The 18827-nt window shown below is 44.4% G+C and overlaps 1 protein-coding gene across 4 annotated transcripts in view; it reads left to right on the forward strand.

Moving 5' to 3' along the window:
* The first annotated feature begins 3716 nt into the window (after nucleotides 1–3716).
* nsmfa (NMDA receptor synaptonuclear signaling and neuronal migration factor a) overlaps nucleotides 3717–18827 on the forward strand; it is a 50842-nt gene continuing 35731 nt past the window's right edge. For all 4 annotated transcript variants that reach the window (XM_085463455.1, XM_085463457.1, XM_085463456.1 and 1 more), the window contains exon 1: nucleotides 3717–4026. In XM_085463455.1, the coding sequence (XP_085319581.1) occupies nucleotides 3956–4026 (71 nt within the window). In that variant the 5' untranslated portion in view covers nucleotides 3717–3955. The remainder of the gene's footprint in view (nucleotides 4027–18827) is intronic.

Genomic DNA, 18827 nt, shown 5'->3' on the forward strand with positions numbered 1-18827 from the left:
CTATTTAACAAAATGTGCACTTGTGAAAAATCTAATTTGAGACTGGAGCGTACGTTCAGCCCACACAAAGGGACTATCGGACCACTTGGCTGATTGCTGTTGTAAACATTGCAGACTCAAATATCGATCTGCTTTACAATCAATCAAACGGCGAGTGCTTGTCAGGGTCAGAGGAGACACTAATATCTTGCACAGATGTGGATTTATGGTTTGCGTGTCCCTCCCATCATTGATTTGTCGCCCCTCTCTTTTTTGTTTTTCAACATATTTGGTATCCCACTGTGTTAGACTCATAGCTGCACCCCTTGGAAAATCCCTGCATCCATTTCCCATCGTCTTCTTACCACCTTTGCCATCTTTTTTCTGGTTTGTTCTTTTTTCATTCATTCACTCCTTCGATAAATAAATGGCCTGTATTTGTATAGCGCTTTACTGGTCCCTAAGGACCCCAAAGCGCTTTACACATCCAGTCATGATGGCAAGCTACATTGTAGCCACAGCCACCCTGGGGCGCACTGACAGAGGCGAGGCTGCCGGACACTGGCGCCACCGGGCCCTCTGACCACCACCAGTAGGCAACGGGTGAAGTGTCTTGCCGAAGGACACAACGACCGAGACTGCCCAAGCCAGGGCTCGAACCGGCAACCTACCGATTACAAGGCGAACGCCCAACTCTTGAGCCACGATTGCCACCATAAAGAAAAGCACCTCTTGAGGTGCTGTAGGCCATTAAGTAGTAAATAATCCCAGGCAGCGCTGACTCTTGGCGCTTATGTGGGACGACTGCAAATGACCATGAGAGACAGAGGAGTGAATGAATGAAAAAAAAAGAGTTTCTCATACAAATTGGTATGAGAAACTCCTTTGTTCCTTTGTCCTCTTTTCATTCATTCGTCCACTCATCTTTCTCTCATGGTCATTTGCAGTCGTCCCACATGAGCTCCAAGCCTGTCATTAGAGCTACCTGGAATTATTTGCTGCTTAATGCCTCAATGAATGAAAAGGGAGCAAAAGAACAAATGAGTTTCTCATACGTTTGTTCTTTTTTCATTCATTCACTCCTCTTTCTCTCATGGTCATTTGCAGTCTTCCCACATAAGCTCCAAGAGTCAGAGCTGCCTGGAATTATTTACTGCTTAATGGCCTACAGCAGCTCACACAAGCCCAGAGGTGCTTTCCTTTATTTATCGATTTTCATTCCTTTTGTCTTACTGTGTGCTGTTCCCGAGAGTGGTTGCGTGTGCTGTGTGCAGGACAAGTCCACAACAAATAGATAAAAAGCCCAAGGACGTCCTGTACATCTGAGCTACTGGCGAAATGGCCCGTGGATTGAAAGATTGATTGAGTTGATGTTTGAAGGCTAATCGGCTGTTAGGCTGCTTGGTGATTCATCTGCTGCCTGTGCCTGTGCCTCTGCCTGTTTACGTAATTTACAGTATGCATGTGCCACACTATGCATGCATGTGTGCAAACACTGTGACAAACTGCTGTAAGAAATACTCTCACAGTGCCATAGTGTGAGATAGGTATTTTCTACTCTGTTAAATATTTCCTGGTTCCCATATAATATTGCAACCTACTGTGAAAAGAATTGCATTCAGGAGGAGATGCCAGCTTGTTGGTCTTATATTGTTTGTCATCCTATTTATGTTGCACTGAACTGTTGCCATCCTACAATCATCTCACAGAAAGGAATCAGGATTGTGCAATTGTTTTCCACAAAGGTTGTTGTCCAGAGACCCTTACTCTATGTCTATGTGCTTTACAAATTAGACTAAGTTCAAGTCTATTTTCAGTTGATCTGCATATCAGTGAGACACAGATTTTTGTATGTTTCTCTCTCTTTGCATCTTAAACCTTGACTTCATTGCCATGTCATTATATCACAGGTTAACATTTAATAGTAGAATATTGTGTTTTTTAGACAGCTCTTAAAGATGGACAAAAAGTCTCAGGGCTCTGTGTGTGGCAGGCGGAGGTGAGGATCCAAACGCAGGACTCGTGAAGCCAAATTTCAACAGAAAACCACAGCTTTATTGCTGGCAAAGCACAAAACATGAACAGACCAACAAACACTGAGAACCAGAAACACACAGGCACAATCTGATGGTACAACACAACAGAGAGCACAGGAACACACAGGGCTTATATACACAGGGAGGTAATCGGGGAATGAGAAACAGAAGGGAGACACAGCTGGGAGAAATTGGACTAACGAGACAGGGGAGCAGTAGAACTGAACACACTCACATGAGACACAGACCTTCACAATAAAACAGGAAATAAGAAACCACTAAACAAAGACGCAGACAGAGAGGCAGACAGAATATAACACATGCAACTCAAACAATACATGAAACAACAAATCCTTAAACACGGATAAACAGAAACAAGAAACTAATAATAATCTATCATCATCATCACCACAAGCACTACAAGAGAATAAGAAAACAATCCATAATGCAAAAACACACCAAAATAACTGAAACACAGATTTATCATAAAACCCAACAAAGCACCAGAGAAACATAAAGAACAATCCATCATTCAAAACTAAACCAAGACATAAAAAACTCAAAATGCTGGGTCAAACTGACCCAGAACCATGACAAAAAGGCCAATAGTATATATGAACAAAGTAAGATTCTTAATTGCTGGTATATTATCAAATCTATACATTCTATATCTAATATTTCCATTCATCATGAGAGAAGCTACACCCTGTACACCTCAGACTTTCAGTGTAACTCCAGGTCAGAAATATGATAATATTCTGCAGTATTAGTGATGGATGGTGGTCTGGAAGGAATCATCTGCTTCTGAATGTGAATGAGACCAGAGACGAGACCAGAGACATGGTGATCGTCTTCAGAAGGAAGACAACGGCTATCCTGGGAAAGCATGTTGATATGGTGAGGTAGTATGGCATCCACGTTGAACTGGAAGACCAACACAGTAAGTGAAGTGTATGCAAAAAAAGCAAGCTGACATCCATCAATGTCTACAGTAAATGATGGAGATTTTCAGTCACCCAGGACTTCAGGACTTGTAGCAAGTGCAGTGTACTTTGCTGTTGTCTGCCGTGGGAGCAGATAATATTATCATTATTATTTTTACTATTATTATTATTTCAACTGGTGTAACAAAAGAATTTCCCGAAAATGGGATAAATAAAGTATTTGGGGTATATACGAGTCCAATGGTCAACACAATTCAACTGCTGAATTTCAAAATCATCTAAATGTAAAAACAGAATAAGAAGAAATAGAACAAAGCACACGCTAAAGCTCCAGTGGTATTATTAATTGAAGAAATATTTACAGAGCGCTGCAGTGCCTCATCCTGTCTTTGGTTGAGTAGGAGCCAGTTACAGCGTTTGTGTATGTGTGTGTTAGAGGGGGTGGATGGGGCTTTCACCAAAATGACCCTTTATGTAACACCAGGAAATAAATAAGTAAAGATACAGAGATCACAGTCCCCAAAAAGGAGCATTAGATGAATGGCAGAGGTGGAGGTGGATGACACCACTGTTGCAGATACACGGCTCCCCGCCTCCACCTTTGCGAGCACGATGAGGACGATGGTGATATCGCCAACCCAACAATCCTCCCATTGCATTTTTTTTTATCAATGAGAGAGAGAGAGAGAAAGGGGGAGGGAGAGAGAGAGAGAGAGGGGGGGGGGGGTATTTTCAGCCTCACTCTGGCAGCTGTGCAGCTACCCCACGTACATGCTCATATCCGGAGAGAGACAGACAGAGTAAGAGAGAGAAAGAGAGAGAGAGAAGACTGACTTCCTTCTTTTTTGCTCTGCAGACGCGTGCGTGACCTATCTGCTCCCGGATTTCCCTGCAAATTTTTTATTTTTTCTTGCGATTTTTATACTGTTTTCATCGTCGCATTCCTCCTTCCTTTGGAATGAACTGTTTTCCTGCCTGCATCGTTTCCATGCCAGCATGGGAACTGCTGTGTCCAAGAGGAAGAATTTAAGAAACGATGCGATTTCTTCTGTGGCAGCAAAAGTTAGGTGAGTGACACTCGGAGCTCTCGGCTTATATCTCAGTGTTATAGTACCCTTAGGAAGTCTTGGCAGGTGTTTTAGCCTTCAGGTGCGAGCGACACGAAGTTCCCAGGTGTGACAGTTTTGCGTTTTGATGGATTACCACTGCGCTATCCTGGATATAGCCAGTCTGCCTTGTAATGCGCAGAGAGGCTCTTTGCGCTTTTGGTGGTTGCTGATTGTCCCGCGTCTAGCTCGGAACGTGCACTGGGGCAAATATCGATTAAAGATCTCCCAAAACTGAACCTGTTATCAGAAATTGATTACGTGATTAGGATGGCTTCATGCAATTTCCCCATATCTGTGTTTTATGTAATGTAAACCTGCTGCAAGATGTTTGCTCCTGGCGCGTCGGAGTGTTTCTGGATGTTGTGAATGAAGCATCATTGTATAACCAAAGTCATGCAGAGGCAAAATGGGACTGCCGTGACTCAGAGTGTCCCTGATACATTTTCCCAGTTTGCCACCTCTTATTAGCCGCTATTTAAAAAATAAAAAATAAAATAAAAAATCCTGCTATTTGATTGTTATTTCAGTTTAACCAAAAGCTGCTTTTCTGTCTGGCCGCAGAGAATCGAGAAAACAGTACAGCGATGAGACGGCAGCCTTCACTCCGGGGTGGGCAAATGAGCCAGCTGTCGATTAATCAGTCACGGCAATCGATTCTGTCGTTGCACTAATCACCTATCACGACCAGTCATTGGGTCAATCACAGAGGGCAGCACGGGAAACGTCCGTTAATTTTTGCAGGCTGGAAAAACAAGACTCAGACTGTTTGGCACGAGTCCAGCCCGTTAAAACCTATTAGGGACTCAGTCTGAGAGCCGTGCGTGTTTTAAACAGCCAGAACCGCATCCAGCTGTTGCAGCACTACGCAGAGGGAGTAAGGAGGCTGTATCAACGATGCTGCCTTCTTCCTCACATCTGCGAGGCTGCAGTTCGCTGGAAAGCACGTGTGCCTGTGTGTTTCATGTGTCCAGGCATCAAGCGCAGACAGGACGCTACAGTCCCACATGAGCTCGGAATACAAAGCAGCTCTCTGCTTCAGAGGGTGCCTCACAGCAGGGCCCAGTGTTTTTAATTCAGTCCGTGAATGACCTTGACTTGTTCAGACTATAGCGTTCACAGATGTGGGCTGATGTGTTGTTACGTCATTCTCTCAGGGTGTGTGTGCCTTCTTTACATTACACAACCATGCTTTTAGCGATGTTGCTTTTAGCGCAGTGTGTTTTTGTGTCTGTGTGCTGCCCTAAAACGAAGATGAGAATGTGATCCTCCTGCACGATTAGAAAATGGACCCAGAGGAGATCCTGAGCAGGTGTTCCACTGTGAGACCCTGTGTGCCCACCGCAGGGCTGCCACTCTTTTTCTTTCCCCCCTTTGCATCTACAAAGGGACTGCACAAACTGTTACATGTCTGACTCAACTGGTAGCCCCCCCCCCCCCCCCACACACACACACACACACCACACATGCTCCCCTCCTTCTTCACTCACATAAGCACAAACACTCAATTTCAGAGCTTATTTATTTATTTTGACTAATAGAAGAATCCACCTCGCCTCCAGTATATGGGAAACAGAGTTGATTCACATCCAATATTTATCAGCCTTTCACCTGCACATAACCTCATGCATGAGGAAGTGAGAATTTAAAAGAATTTAATAAAAGCGCCCCATTTCCATCTCTCTACTTGCACATGCACACGGTTGCATGGATCCCATGTGTGTCTCTTCATACAGCTTTTCTTTTTTTTTTTTTTGTTTGCTTGTCTGTTTTTAAGGTTATCTTTTGTGCATTTTGTGCTGATCTTGTATCATGTGCCATGCCAGAATAAGGGAAAGTTAAGCAGCGAGATGCAGATTTGTAACCGTGAGTGGGATTTAATACTTTCTCCCACTAAAATCTGTTTATTGTTAATTTATAGCAACGTGAAGGAAGGAGACTTTGCTTATACATTTTAAGTTACAGCAAATCAGACACGGTAACCTGGAGTTGGAGTCAACCATATGGCATGCCTTTATGTTCCTACATGCTGGAAATGATGCTAGTAGTGAGGCTAGGTCAGGGGTGGGCAACTCCAGGCCTCGAGTGCCGGTGTCCTGCAGGTTTTAGATCTCACCCTGAGTCAACACACCTGAATCAAATGATTAGTTCATTACCAGGCCTCTGGAGAACTTCAAGACATGTTGAGGTGTCATTTAGCCCTTTAAATCAGCTGTGTTGGATCAAGGACACATCTAAAACCTGCAGGACACCGGCCCTCGAGGCCTGGAGTTGCTCACCCCTGGGCTAGGTGCACTAACTGTTCTTATTTTTACCTTAAATCAAGTGATGCTGATCCTTTATGGTTTTCAGAAACTTATAGGCAAATGGCAATACATCTAAACTAAAGTCTGAGTCATTGGAAAAAGTAACTTTAAATATGCTTATTTTTAACTCTTTCTCCAACTCTTATACACTCCCCCACACATCTTTCTGAATTATAAATATCCCCCACTTTTCCTTTTACTATTTCCAAACCATCCCAGATGCCAGTCAGTCTATTTTGACTTCATTAAATGAAACTTCCAGGGGCCTTTTAAGAGCCAGGTATAAATGTCAAGCTTACTTAAACATCTAGCAAACTCACACACTTTTTGTAATACACATAATTATTTATTGTTTTTTATCCTTCCTTGCATACAGCATCAGCGTGATGGAAGAATATGAAATGCCACAAGCAGCGAAAGTTCTGGACTTTAACTTTAAGCTCACACTTGTTAACTAATAACAAGTGTGAGCTTGGTTGACAGTAAAACAATTCCCCACGGCCCCATTTATTAAAACCAAGAAAAGGATCTTTCTCTAACTTAATTATTTCTTCTTGGCAAAACCTGTCACTCTGCTAGTGCTTTACATTGTTCCCTTTAACTAGGAATGCCTTCCAAAGGACTGGCCAAATTAAAAGGTGACGTGGTGATAACAGAAGGACAAAAGAGTGATGACAAATGTTGCAAGGAACCACAATACAAATCATGTACAATATCCAAAATAAAAAACAAAAGAATCCATTGGCAGTGATACCTAAGTGGAGCTGATAATGTGTAACTATGGCGAAAGCTGTAATGCTTAAAGGTCATATGTTATTTTCATGTTATTCATTCCTTATGACTTATGAACTCATTCGTGATTTTTGGAGAATCACATTGTGATAAAAACCTACAAATTTCAAACTCATAGCACCAGAAATCAGTTACAGTTATCCTTAACAAACAATAGATGTTTGCAGTGTGTTTCTTGGCAGTCAGTGCAACAGCTGTTAAGACATTTTAGTCTGTACCAAAGTGGTGGACAGACTGGCATCCGTGTCCTCACAGCCATGCCATTAGCATAGCTAAAAAGAAGAAAAATGTGGTGAGTTTTTAATCTGTTAATAGGTGTGCCTGATTGGAAAGCATGCACAAAGATATTTTCCTCAAGTGATCTCTTTTGTCTTGAGATATGAGGAGGCGTTAGAGGTCTGAATGCTACTGAAGAGACACTGGCTTCTTGTACCCGATGCTCGACAGTGCCTGTGTCATCTTGTGCATGCTTATGGATTTCTGTTATGAAACAGGTCACACTCTCCTCTCCAGCAGCTTCGGTGAGGTAGCTAGTGACAGAGAGTGAGGAGGGAAAGAGAGAGGGGGACAGATTACCTCCTATGTACACACCAGAATTCTGCGACACTGAGCGAGGAAGGAAATGCTTTGATCTGTCGATCAGCCTAAGAGGAAGGCTGTGCTGTGGTTCGGCTGAAGGGCAGTGGACAACAGCTTTCACAGAGCTCTGAGAGTGTGGAAAATGGACTGAAAGATGAAAGACTTTTTTTCTTTTTTTCTTTTTTTTTTTTTTCCAGACTGATGCAAATGAAACATTGTGTTTTAGTTTGTGGAGGACAGTCAGGTGGCCTGCAGTCACTCTGTTATTGGGGGCCAGCGATGTTACATAAATGTTAGAATTTTTTTTTTTTTTTGTAATTTCGATTTATTCAAACGCCATGGAAAGACTGCCTCCTAAATTTTATAAATCTGATTGTGTTTTGGGCAAAATCATGCTTCCTCGTGCTTTTGCTTATGTTTTTCTCATCTGCTATAAATTATGCACTCCGTGTTTTAAATGTATTCTTACTACTTTATTCATTCTCATTATCTCATAATATCTACTGTATCTTAACCTCCTTTCCCTCCTGCTTTGTTCAATTTGTGTAATTTGTTCATTTAAAATGCTAAATGATTCACATTTTATTCATTACAGTCTGAATAATCATACACACTCCAGCAATGCTGTGTGATTGTTGGTCTGTGACTGCCATTCTGTATTTAATGTTTCTTAATGAATTAGGAAGCTTAATTTGCTTATTATGAAAGTTACAGGGGAATAGCACCAGAACAAGTTTGTACTGTAAATGGACCTCAAGTGAAAATTGTTCAGTATGCCAATAGATTGTAGTAGGGAATTGTGTTTGAGTATGCCTGCTTAATGTCATGCAATCTAGCACAGATTTCAACAGAATTTCCAGAAATTTTGTGAAAGAAAATGCAGTTTTATTTTGAAAAATTTGCCCCATTCTCAATGCTCTGCCTGTTCCAGAGCAGCTTATGTTAAAGATTTGGATTTCAAGCTTTTACTGTGCATACTTTGTCATGTGTTTGGGTCCTCTACTTCACTACTACTGAGTGAGGAACTCCGGTCTTATCCATCCCATGCTGTGGTGAACCTTTCTTTGAAAACATTTATATTTTTATTTTGGTTCACAGCTATTCTTGATCAATCCTTGTTTGGTGTTGGATGTATTCATGTAAGTGGAAGTTGGAAGAGAGGTGCCGTCAAATTAAACTATTTATGATCGATAGATTGCAGATAAACGAGATACAAATGGAACGTGCGTGAGCAAGGGTTTTTCTGTGCTCGATGTCTGTTATGAATAAGATGTAAATACACTGTTGGAGGTAATCATATGATTGATGTTCACGTGATAATCCTGGGACTATTTTATAAGAGACTTCTGATTTTGTCTTTTTCGCTTAGCAGAAGATGATTTTAGTTGAATTGTGATTATTTATTTACTTGTTTTTTTTCCCATTTCCGTTCAAGTTTCCTTTTAATGTCATGGCTAAATGAGATACCGAAACATAACATAAGCTTCTGGTGATGTTTTTTTCTTTTTATTATTATACTTGGTTTTTCTACTGTCACAAGTGAAAATATACAGTGGGAATAAGCTCTCTGTGCCCGCTCTATAAAAAAGATCAGCGTTAAATATGTGTTAGCTGCTGCAGAAAAACACTGCTGTGTGGGAATCAGTGTCATCATTCAACACCGTATGTGGTTGTGGTGCTTCAGCCTCTAGTGTACTGACATTTTAATCAGATCCCTCCTCAATGCTTGGTTCCCACATGTCCCATAAAGCATTGCACCTTTAAGACTGCAATTAACATTCCCATGTCCCTATTGAAGGGACATGGGAGTGTGCAACAAGTTCCTCAACAGGTTCTCATCACCTCGTGTGTGTGTGTGTGTGTGTGTGTGTGTGTGTGTGTGTGTGTGTGTGTGTGTGTGTGTGTGTGTGTGTGTGTGTGTGTGTGTGCGCGCTAACCTGCATGTGTGTTCTGTGAAACAATTCAATTAGTGCATCTGAGAGGAGGACATGATTAAGAGGCATTAAGGAATCTGTTTCCTTGGCAGCCGATTGCTTACGGTGGATGGAGAGACACCCAGAGGAGACATCAGCTCTGATGATATTCAGACCAGTGGGAACACTGCCAGAGGAGACCTTTCAGCCATGGCAGGGGATATGGTCACTGTGTTAAATGATATCAGAGTCCACAGAGGAACGAGGCACATTAGATATGGGTCAATAATATGAATGAAATGCTGCATCATTGCTGTAAAGAACAGTAAGCAAGTTCTTTAATCTTGTAGGTCCTTAGGGATCCATTTTATAGCCCTGCAGATAAAGGTCAGGTTTATAGCTTAAATATGAGAAAGAACACAATTGAAGGAAATTGTTTCGGTTAATGATCATAGATTTATTTTCTTCTATTTATCATCTTTGTTTTGGATTTTTGTTGGTTGTATTAATTTAACCCTTCATATCGATGTCATTTCGAGATGGAAAAATGAGAAAAGCCATTTTATTAAAGAACAAAGCACATAAGAAGTGTAAGAAGGTTAGAGATATCTCTCAATATTCATTCTATCCTTCAAAGCATTAAATGAATCTCATTAAAAAGCTAGCATTATGTTTCTAAACGATTAATTGGACCATTTGAAAACAGTTTGTAACAAATATACAGTGGGGCAAAAAAGTATTTAGTCAGCCACCGATTGTGCAAGTTCCCCCACCTAAAATGATGTCAGAGGTCAGTAATTTGCACCAGAGGTACACTTCAACTGTGAGAGACAGAATGTGAAAAAAAAATCCATGAATCCACATGGTAGGATTTGTAAAGAATTTATTCGTAAATCAGGGTGGAAAATAAGTATTTGGTCAATAACAAAAATACAACTCAATACTTTGTAACATAACCTTTGTTGGCAATAACAGAGGTCAAACGTTTACTATAGGTCTTTACCAGGTTTGCACACACAGTAGCTGGTATTTTGGCCCATTCCTCCATGCAGATCTTCTCGAGAGCAGTGATGTTTTGGGGCTGTCGCCGAGCAACACGGACTTTCAACTCCCGCCACAGATTTTCTATGGGGTTGAGGTCTGGAGACTGGCTAGGCCACTCCAGGACTTTCAAATGCTTCTTACGGAGCCACTCCTTTGTTGCCCGGGCGGTGTGTTTTGGATCATTGTCATGTTGGAAGACCCAGCCTCGTTTCATCTTCAAAGTTCTCACTGATGGAAGGAGGTTTTGGCTCAAAATCTCACGATACATGGCCCCATTCATTCTGTCCTTAACACGGATCAGTCGTCCTGTCCCCTTGGCAGAAAAACAGCCCCATAGCATGATGTTTCCACCCCCATGCTTCACAGTAGGTATGGTGTTCTTGGGATGCAACTCAGTATTCGTCTTCCTCCAAACACGACGAGTTGAGTTTATACCAAAAAGTTCTACTTTGGTTTCATCTGACCACATGACATTCTCCCAATCCTCTGCTGTATCATCCATGTGCTCTCTGGCAAACTTCAGACGGGCCTGGACATGCACTGGCTTCAGCAGCGGAACACGTCTGGCACTGCGGGATTTGATTCCCTGCCGTTGTAGTGTGTTACTGATGGTGACCTTTGTTACTTTGGTCCCAGCTCTCTGCAGGTCATTCACCAGGTCCCCCCGTGTGGTTCTGGGATCTTTGCTCACCGTTCTCATGATCATTTTGACCCCCCGGGATGAGATCTTGCGTGGAGCCCCAGATGGAGGGAGATTATCAGTGGTCTTGTATGTCTTCCATTTTCTGATGATTGCTCCCACAGTTGATTTTTTCACACCAAGCTATTGTAGATTCACTCTTCCCAGTCTGGTGCAGGTCTACAATACTTTTCCTGGTGTCCTTCGAAAGCTCTTTGGTCTTGGCCATGGCGGAGTTTGGAGTCTGACTGTTTGAGGCTGTGGACAGGTGTCTTTTATACAGATGATGAGTTCAAACAGGTGCCATTCATACAGGTAACGAGTGGGGGACAGAAAAGCTTCTTCCAGAAGACGTTACAGGTCTGTGAGAGCCAGAGATTTTCCTTGTTTGAGGTGACCAAATACTTATTTTCCACCCTGATTTACGAATAAATTCTTTACAAATCCTACCATGTGAATTCATGGATTTTTCTTTTTCACATTCTGTCTCTCACAGTTGAAGTGTACCTCTGGTGCAAATTACTGACCTCTGTCATCATTTTAAGTGGGGGAACTTGCACAATCGGTGGCTGACTAAATACTTTTTTGCCCCACTGTATGAAGACTCAGAAGTAGAGGACCCAAACACATGACAAAGTACGCACAGTAAAAGTCCAAAAGTCGAAATCCAAATATTTAATATAAGCTGAGATCACAAAAAATTGTCAGCAAAAAATAAAAAAATAGAAACAAGCGGAAACAAGAGGAATGCTAACTGGAGAACACTTAGTTACTACAGTAAGGCCAAAGCTGTGGTGTAGATAGTATACACAGGTGAGTAATTGGCTGATTGAGAACATGTATTTGGAAAAAACTCCCTAAGGATGGTAGTAATATCCAAAAGTCTGGGCCACCCCTCATTTTTTTATATTTTGTTTCCAGGGAGCCAGACTTTTTCTGAATCCACAAAAATGGCAAGGATAACACATGTGACAGGCATAAAATAATATGTTTGAATCAGCAAGGTGATTCCCAATGAGCTCTTAGCTGAAAACTTGGTGTTTCTCAGCATGGTGTGCAGTGTGTCCTGCAACAAAACTGAGGAAGCTGGAACAATGTTGGATAAAAGAAAAAGTGATAGGCCTAAAAAAAAAAAGACCCACTGTTCATCTGTATCTGACTGTCAGATACAGAGTGATAGCATCTGAGAGTCATGTCCTCAAGAAGTAGAAAACAATCCACCAAACACCTGACACTGGACCTGAGTAATACATCTGTCGCTGTAGCTAATCCAGATATTGTTCATTGAAGCCTCATCAGAAATGGTCTAGATGCAAGGATACCTCTCTCCAGAAGCTATTCTTAAGGAAGGGAAACAGGGAGGAAAGGCTTAGGTATGCTGGGTTACACAAAAACTGGACTAAATCAGTAGCAACAGATGTTATAGTGAATCCAAATTTGGGATTTCTGATTCAAATTATCATCGAAATGTACAGAGGACGTCAGGAGAGAGGTACAACAGTCAGTGATACCGGGGATATTGTCAAAATTAAGAAGTGATCCACCATGAATTACCTCCTAGAAAGCATCTGATTGCCAAAGGCTACTTTTTTCTGCATGCCAGTGATCCCAGACACACTGCCAACCCAGTATGATCACATTGACACACTATCAGTCATGGATTGGCCTCCCCAGAGCCCAGACCTGAACGTTATTGAAGCAGTGTAGCGTCATTTTCAAAGATAACGAAGCAAGAGGCAGCCAACATCCAAAGAAGTGTTTGGAATGTCCTTCAAGAAGCCTGCAGAACTATTCTTCAAGATTGCTTGAAGAAATTAGAAGAAAGGTTGCCTTAGAAAATTCATGCTGTGTTGAAGAATAAAGGTGGTCATACGAAATATTGACTTTCAAGCTCATTAGCGCTGTACAGACTCAATTTGTCTCTTCTATACTGTATATCCATGTATGCTTGCACACGTTTTAACAAATTTCTGCACCTTTTTCCCATTTTCCTAGTAAAATATAGAAAAATAGGGGTGACTCAAGAGTTTTGCACCGCACTCTAATGTAACACTGTTTTTGCAAGTGTTACATTAGAGATGACAAAAACTCTCTGTTCCACACAATCTGTTTATTTAATTATATTACTGAAATACAGCCAGTTACTTGGAAGAGTGTGGATTGCTTGTTTGGCGCCTATCCAAGAGTGAGTGGACATTTTAACTATTGACAGGAGGAACCGAAGCAGGAAAACATTTGACTGACAGCCTTCATCACGTAGGTGTAAGTGCACCCTGAACAAAAAGAAACAAGCCGAGAAAAGAAAAGTCAAACAACAAGTGGATAACGTAGGACTAATAGGCAGTACTGCTCCTCCAGCTGCACCCATTAGTAAGTGATTACACATTGTTCTCTCTAGATCCATGAAAAGTGCTGAGGTGTATCTTCCTGTTGTTGAGAGTCCTTTTATGTGCCTGAAGTGGTTAGTGGAGTTTCTGACAAAATGTATTCAAGAAGTGGAGTGTGTGTAAGTGGTGTCTGACTCATTCATCTGGTGTAATAAGTACACTACACACGACCTGCTTAGTTCTAGACACAAAGTACAAAAAAAAAATGCTCAGATTCACTCTGACCTGCTCACTCAGAAGAAATTGAAAAGATGACCAGATAATATGGAGCACCTTAAGGTTTCATGTTGTACCCACAGAAGTTTACATAACAGGAATAAAGCTGCTCTTGGAATTGTGTCTTTTTTAATTCAGAAAATGGCCCCAAAAAGTCCTTACAACAGCCTCCCTAAGTCATTAAGGGTGCATATGAAAGAGATTTTGATGAATGGATCACCAAAATGTCAGTCAGACCTTAACAAAGGAGATTACTGTTTGCCTCTCATTCCCTACGTAATGTTACAGGAACCATGACAACAAATGTCCCCTTTTCTCACCATAGTAGTAATTTTAACCCAAACCAACATGTTTAAACAATCCAAGCTAAGTATTTATTTTTAGTGCGGTTGCATTATGAAAAAGATTTATTGTTCTACTGAACAGAAGAATTGAATAATGAGATCAGAGTACTGGTGGGGTGCAAACAAGGCGATTTAGTCATTTACAATTGAGGACAGCTGAAGACAGGAGTTGGTGTCGTGTTCAAGGATGCATCATCATCTTATTAAACATAATTTGACCTTTGAAAATGCTGTTTCCAACATCATCTTTCAAACAACATGGACAACAAGTACTTAAAGAGCTGAAAATATTGAACAGACACAAAAGAATGGCCCATTAGTCCAGGCGATGCTGCATTTTCACGTATCTAGATTCAGTGCATGACAGTCAGTCATAGCTGACTGACGGGTGCTGCTTTCTGGTGTCATTTCGGCTTGCAGTGTGCCCCTTGATTTCTCTAGCCTGGTGTGAGGGAGCAGCCACACGGCCTGATTGGTGACATGATTGTATGAGTGGGTCAATCTTTGTAGCTGTTTCGGTGATACAATAGTGCAGGAGCACAGAGATTTGCAGGTGGTACTGAGAGGAATACTGCAACAGGCTGAAGATATAAGAGATTCAGTAGAAAACTTTGAAGAAAATCTCTGTAATCACTTTGATTTCTGTTTCAATTTTTGCTATTCCCACCCAAGTAATGATTTCTTTCTCTGAGTTGCCAGTCAATGGTTACAGGTGTTACCGCGCCAGATCCGCGGTGGTGGCTAAGGCCTTCTGCAGGGTAGCATTAAAACGCTCTACCTGGCCATCGGACTGTGGATGAAAGGGCGTGGTGCGTGTCTTTTTGATTCCGAACAGTTCACACATCCCCTGGAACACAGCCGACTCAAAGTTGGTGCCCTGGTCGCTATGCAGAGACTGTGGGGCTCCATATCTACATACCCACTCCGCAACAACCTTTCCTGCCACCGTGGGCGCTTGTGCATCGGGGACTGGATAAGCCTCCACCCACTTGCTGAAGTAGTCTTGTACCACCAATATGAATCGGTTATGCCTTTCTGTTTCGTTCAACGGTCCCATCAGATCGACTGCAATCCTCTCCATGGGGGCGCCAACACGTACCGTGCCCATCGCTGCCTGGGGGGTTTTTGGGGGCCGCGCCCTTTCAGCACAACTGGTGCAAGTGCGGCACCACAGGGTCACATCATCTTTCATGTTGTACCAGTAGTACCTATTCTTCAAGCGTGCCAGGGTCCTTTCTGCCCCAAAGTGGCCACCCACTGGGCCATCGTGCATCTGCTGCATTACGGAGTGACGATAGGCGTGAGGCAGAAGGATTTGGGGGAAAAACACATTACTTTCTGTACAGTGGAATTTCCTCACCAGCACTCCATCTTTTAGGTACAGTCTCTTCCACTGCGCCCAGTAGGCTTTGGTTGCGGGGCTGCATGCCGCTACATCGGCCCAGACGGGCCGACCTTCCCCTTTTTCCTTCCATTCCCAAACTGGGCCTATACCCACATCGTTCTTCTGGCTAGCCAAGAGCTGTTCTGGGGTCCAGCCACTGAACAAGCTAGTGTGATGGGACTCATCCACCCGGTGGATATTTGGGCAGGTGTCGTGGCTACTACTGGAACAACAGTCCACTGCTGTTACGGGTGCACACTCTGGTTCTGCTACCCGGCTTTTCCCATCGATACCATCAGGCCCCACTACCCCCACTGGGGGCTGCCCTGGGGGGGTCATGCTGGTACCACAGTCCTCTAAGTTACACTGCACACCTTTATGCTCGAACCGGTCGCTGTTGATGGTGGGCTCTGGGAGTGTGCACGGGCATGAAGCGCGGCAGGGTCTCCTGGAAAGTGCATCCGCATTCTGGTGGTTTTTCCCAGGTCGGTGCAGCACCTGGAAGTTATACTCTGCCAGCTTCTCCAACCAGCGGGCCAGCTGGCCCTCGGGCTCCCTCAGCCTGGTCAGCCAGCGGAGGCTGCTATGGTCAGTCCGGACAGTGAACGGCCTACCCAGCAGGTACTGTCTGAAGTGGGAAGTGAACGCCACAACCGCCAGAAGCTCTCGCCTGGTCGTACAATAGTTTTGTTCGGTAGCCGACAGCCGCCTGCTCCCATAGGCCAAGACCCGCTCTTCGCCCCCTTGCACTTGGGAGAGAATCGCTCCAATCCCACAATTGCTGGCATCAGTGTCGAGGAAGAAGTCACCCTGGTCCAGTGGGTAACCCAGGACAGGGGCTGCCGTAAGCCGTCTTTTTAATTCCTGGAATGCTCCCTGGCAGTCGGCAGTCCAGTTAAAACGGGCATACTTCTTAGTTCGTGGAGGGGTTTAGCCACTGTGGCAAAGTCCTCCACGAACCGCGGTAGTATGAGGCTAAGCCAACAAACTGACGCACTTCTGTGACGGTCCGCAGTGCAGGCCAGTCCGTCACCTGCTGGACTTTCTGGGGGTCCGTGGAAATACCTCCAGCAGAGATGATATGGCCCAGATAGGCCACCTGCTCCCGAAACAGGCAGCATTTAGATGGCTTCAGTTTTAGGTTGGCTCCACGCAATCTGATGAACACTTGCTCGAGCCGCTCCAGCATCTGGGTGCTATCCTGGCCCAGGACAATGATGTCATCTAGGTACACTAGGCATGTCTCCCACTGCAGCCCAGCCAGGACTCTGTCCATAAGCCTTTGGAATGTGGCCGGTGCGTTGCACAGTCCAAACGGCATCACATTCCACTCGAACAATCCCTTATGGGTACAAAATGCAGCTGCTTTTCGGGCTCTGGGGGTCATCTCTACCTGCCAGTACCCTGAAGTCAGGTCTAGTGTACTGAAGTACTTGGCAGTAGAAAGCGTGTCAAGGGTGTCCTGGATGCGTGGCAGGGGATAAGCGTCTTTAAGGGTTCGCTCATTTAGTGGTCTATAGTCCACGCATAGTCTGGGACTCTGGTCCTTCTTCTTCACCATCACAATTGGAGCAGCCCAGCCGCTATTGCTAGGTTGAGCTAGCCCAGCCTCCAAGCTCTGCTGTACTTGCTGGTCGGCCGCTATTTGTTTGTCCCCTGCCATCCTGCGCGGCGGGTGCTTAACTGGTGGCCCTGGCGTGGTCAGGATGTCATGCTGGACAACACCAGTGCGACCAAGGTCATTCGGGCCAGTGGAGAAGACATCACTGTAGGACCTCAGCAGGCCTGCCAGATCGTAGCGGGCAACGTGAGTCAAACCGGGGCTGCTCTCGGCGTAAAGGGCCTGCAAATGGCTTGGTACAGAAGCAGGGGGAGTACCATTAAGTTCGAGGGCTGCCAGGACCCTTGGTGGGCGACCCCCCGACCCCTCCAGGACCTGCACGGGCTGAAGAACCCCTGCCACGGCACCACGCTTTAAGGTGACAGCTGCGGCCCCAGGGTTAAAGACTCTGATTGGGATGCTAGAGGGTTTACTAGGTTGCACAACTGCGTGAGCTACCAGTACTTGGTGCTTCTCCACAAAGCCCTTTGTAGGGCTTAGCATCATGTCTCTATGGGCGGCACAGTGGGAGCTGGAAAACCCGGGGACCACATACTCGCAGCCTGGTTCCAAAACCGTAGTGCGTGCCACCCTAACAACAAGCACCTGGGGTCGAGGGCCCACGCCAAAACATGGTATCTTTTCATTAAACAGGGTTATCTCTTGGCGGCCGTAGTCTAAGCAAGCGCACGATTGTTGCAGGAAAGGGTGCCCCAGAATAACTTCAGTGCCTTCAGCCATGTCGGCCAAAAGAAAGTCTACAGTTTCAACACCGCTCCCCACCTGTACAGGCAGGATGACCTCGCCCAGAACGGCCAATCCCTCTGGACCAATGCCTTGTAGAGTCTGAGCAATGGATGCCTGCACCTGAGGTCTTGACTCTGCGGGGATGGTGTTAAAATAGTGGAGGGGCAGCACATTCCGCCGTGCACCAGAATCCAGCAAGGCCCGTATTTCCCGTCCCTGTATTGCTACACACATCACATCTTGGCCTCCGTTGTGGAACACTGTGCCTGGGTCAGGGGCTGGGCCTCTAGCAGCTTTTACAGGCTTTTGGGCAGGTGAGCGAGGAGAGGGGCAGTTCCTCTGTAGATGTCCTATGCCGGAGCAGTTATGGCAAACAGCCTCCTTCCTGCTTGACCTGTTAGATGTGCTCCAGCTTTGGCGCCCACGCTGGATAGGTCTTTGGGCCCTCTCCGGCGGTTCATAACTTAGCATATGAACACTCTCCCGTAATGCAGCTGTTCGGGTCCCCTGTGCTGTAGAGACTCGTGGCCCTGGCTGCATAAGCTGTGTGACTGCCCTGGCGGCCCTTTTCGTTGTCTCGAACCTGTGGGCGATTTCATAGGCTCTTGCCAGGGTGCGTGGTTGTTCTTCCAACAATTTCTGGGCCATTTCAGCATCTGCCAAAGCATTAGTGAAGATCTCTACAGCAATGCAGTCCTGCTCCAGCTCGGAGCGGTTGGCATACACAATGGAAACCTTCTCGTATATATCATCTCTGAGGGTGTGCAGGGC

Source organism: Copadichromis virginalis, linkage group LG7, assembly GCF_057382275.1.
Source record: "Copadichromis virginalis isolate Kocher_CV1m ecotype Utaka linkage group LG7, C_Virginalis_male_GT1.1, whole genome shotgun sequence".
Classification (NCBI taxonomy): Eukaryota; Metazoa; Chordata; class Actinopteri; order Cichliformes; family Cichlidae; genus Copadichromis; species Copadichromis virginalis.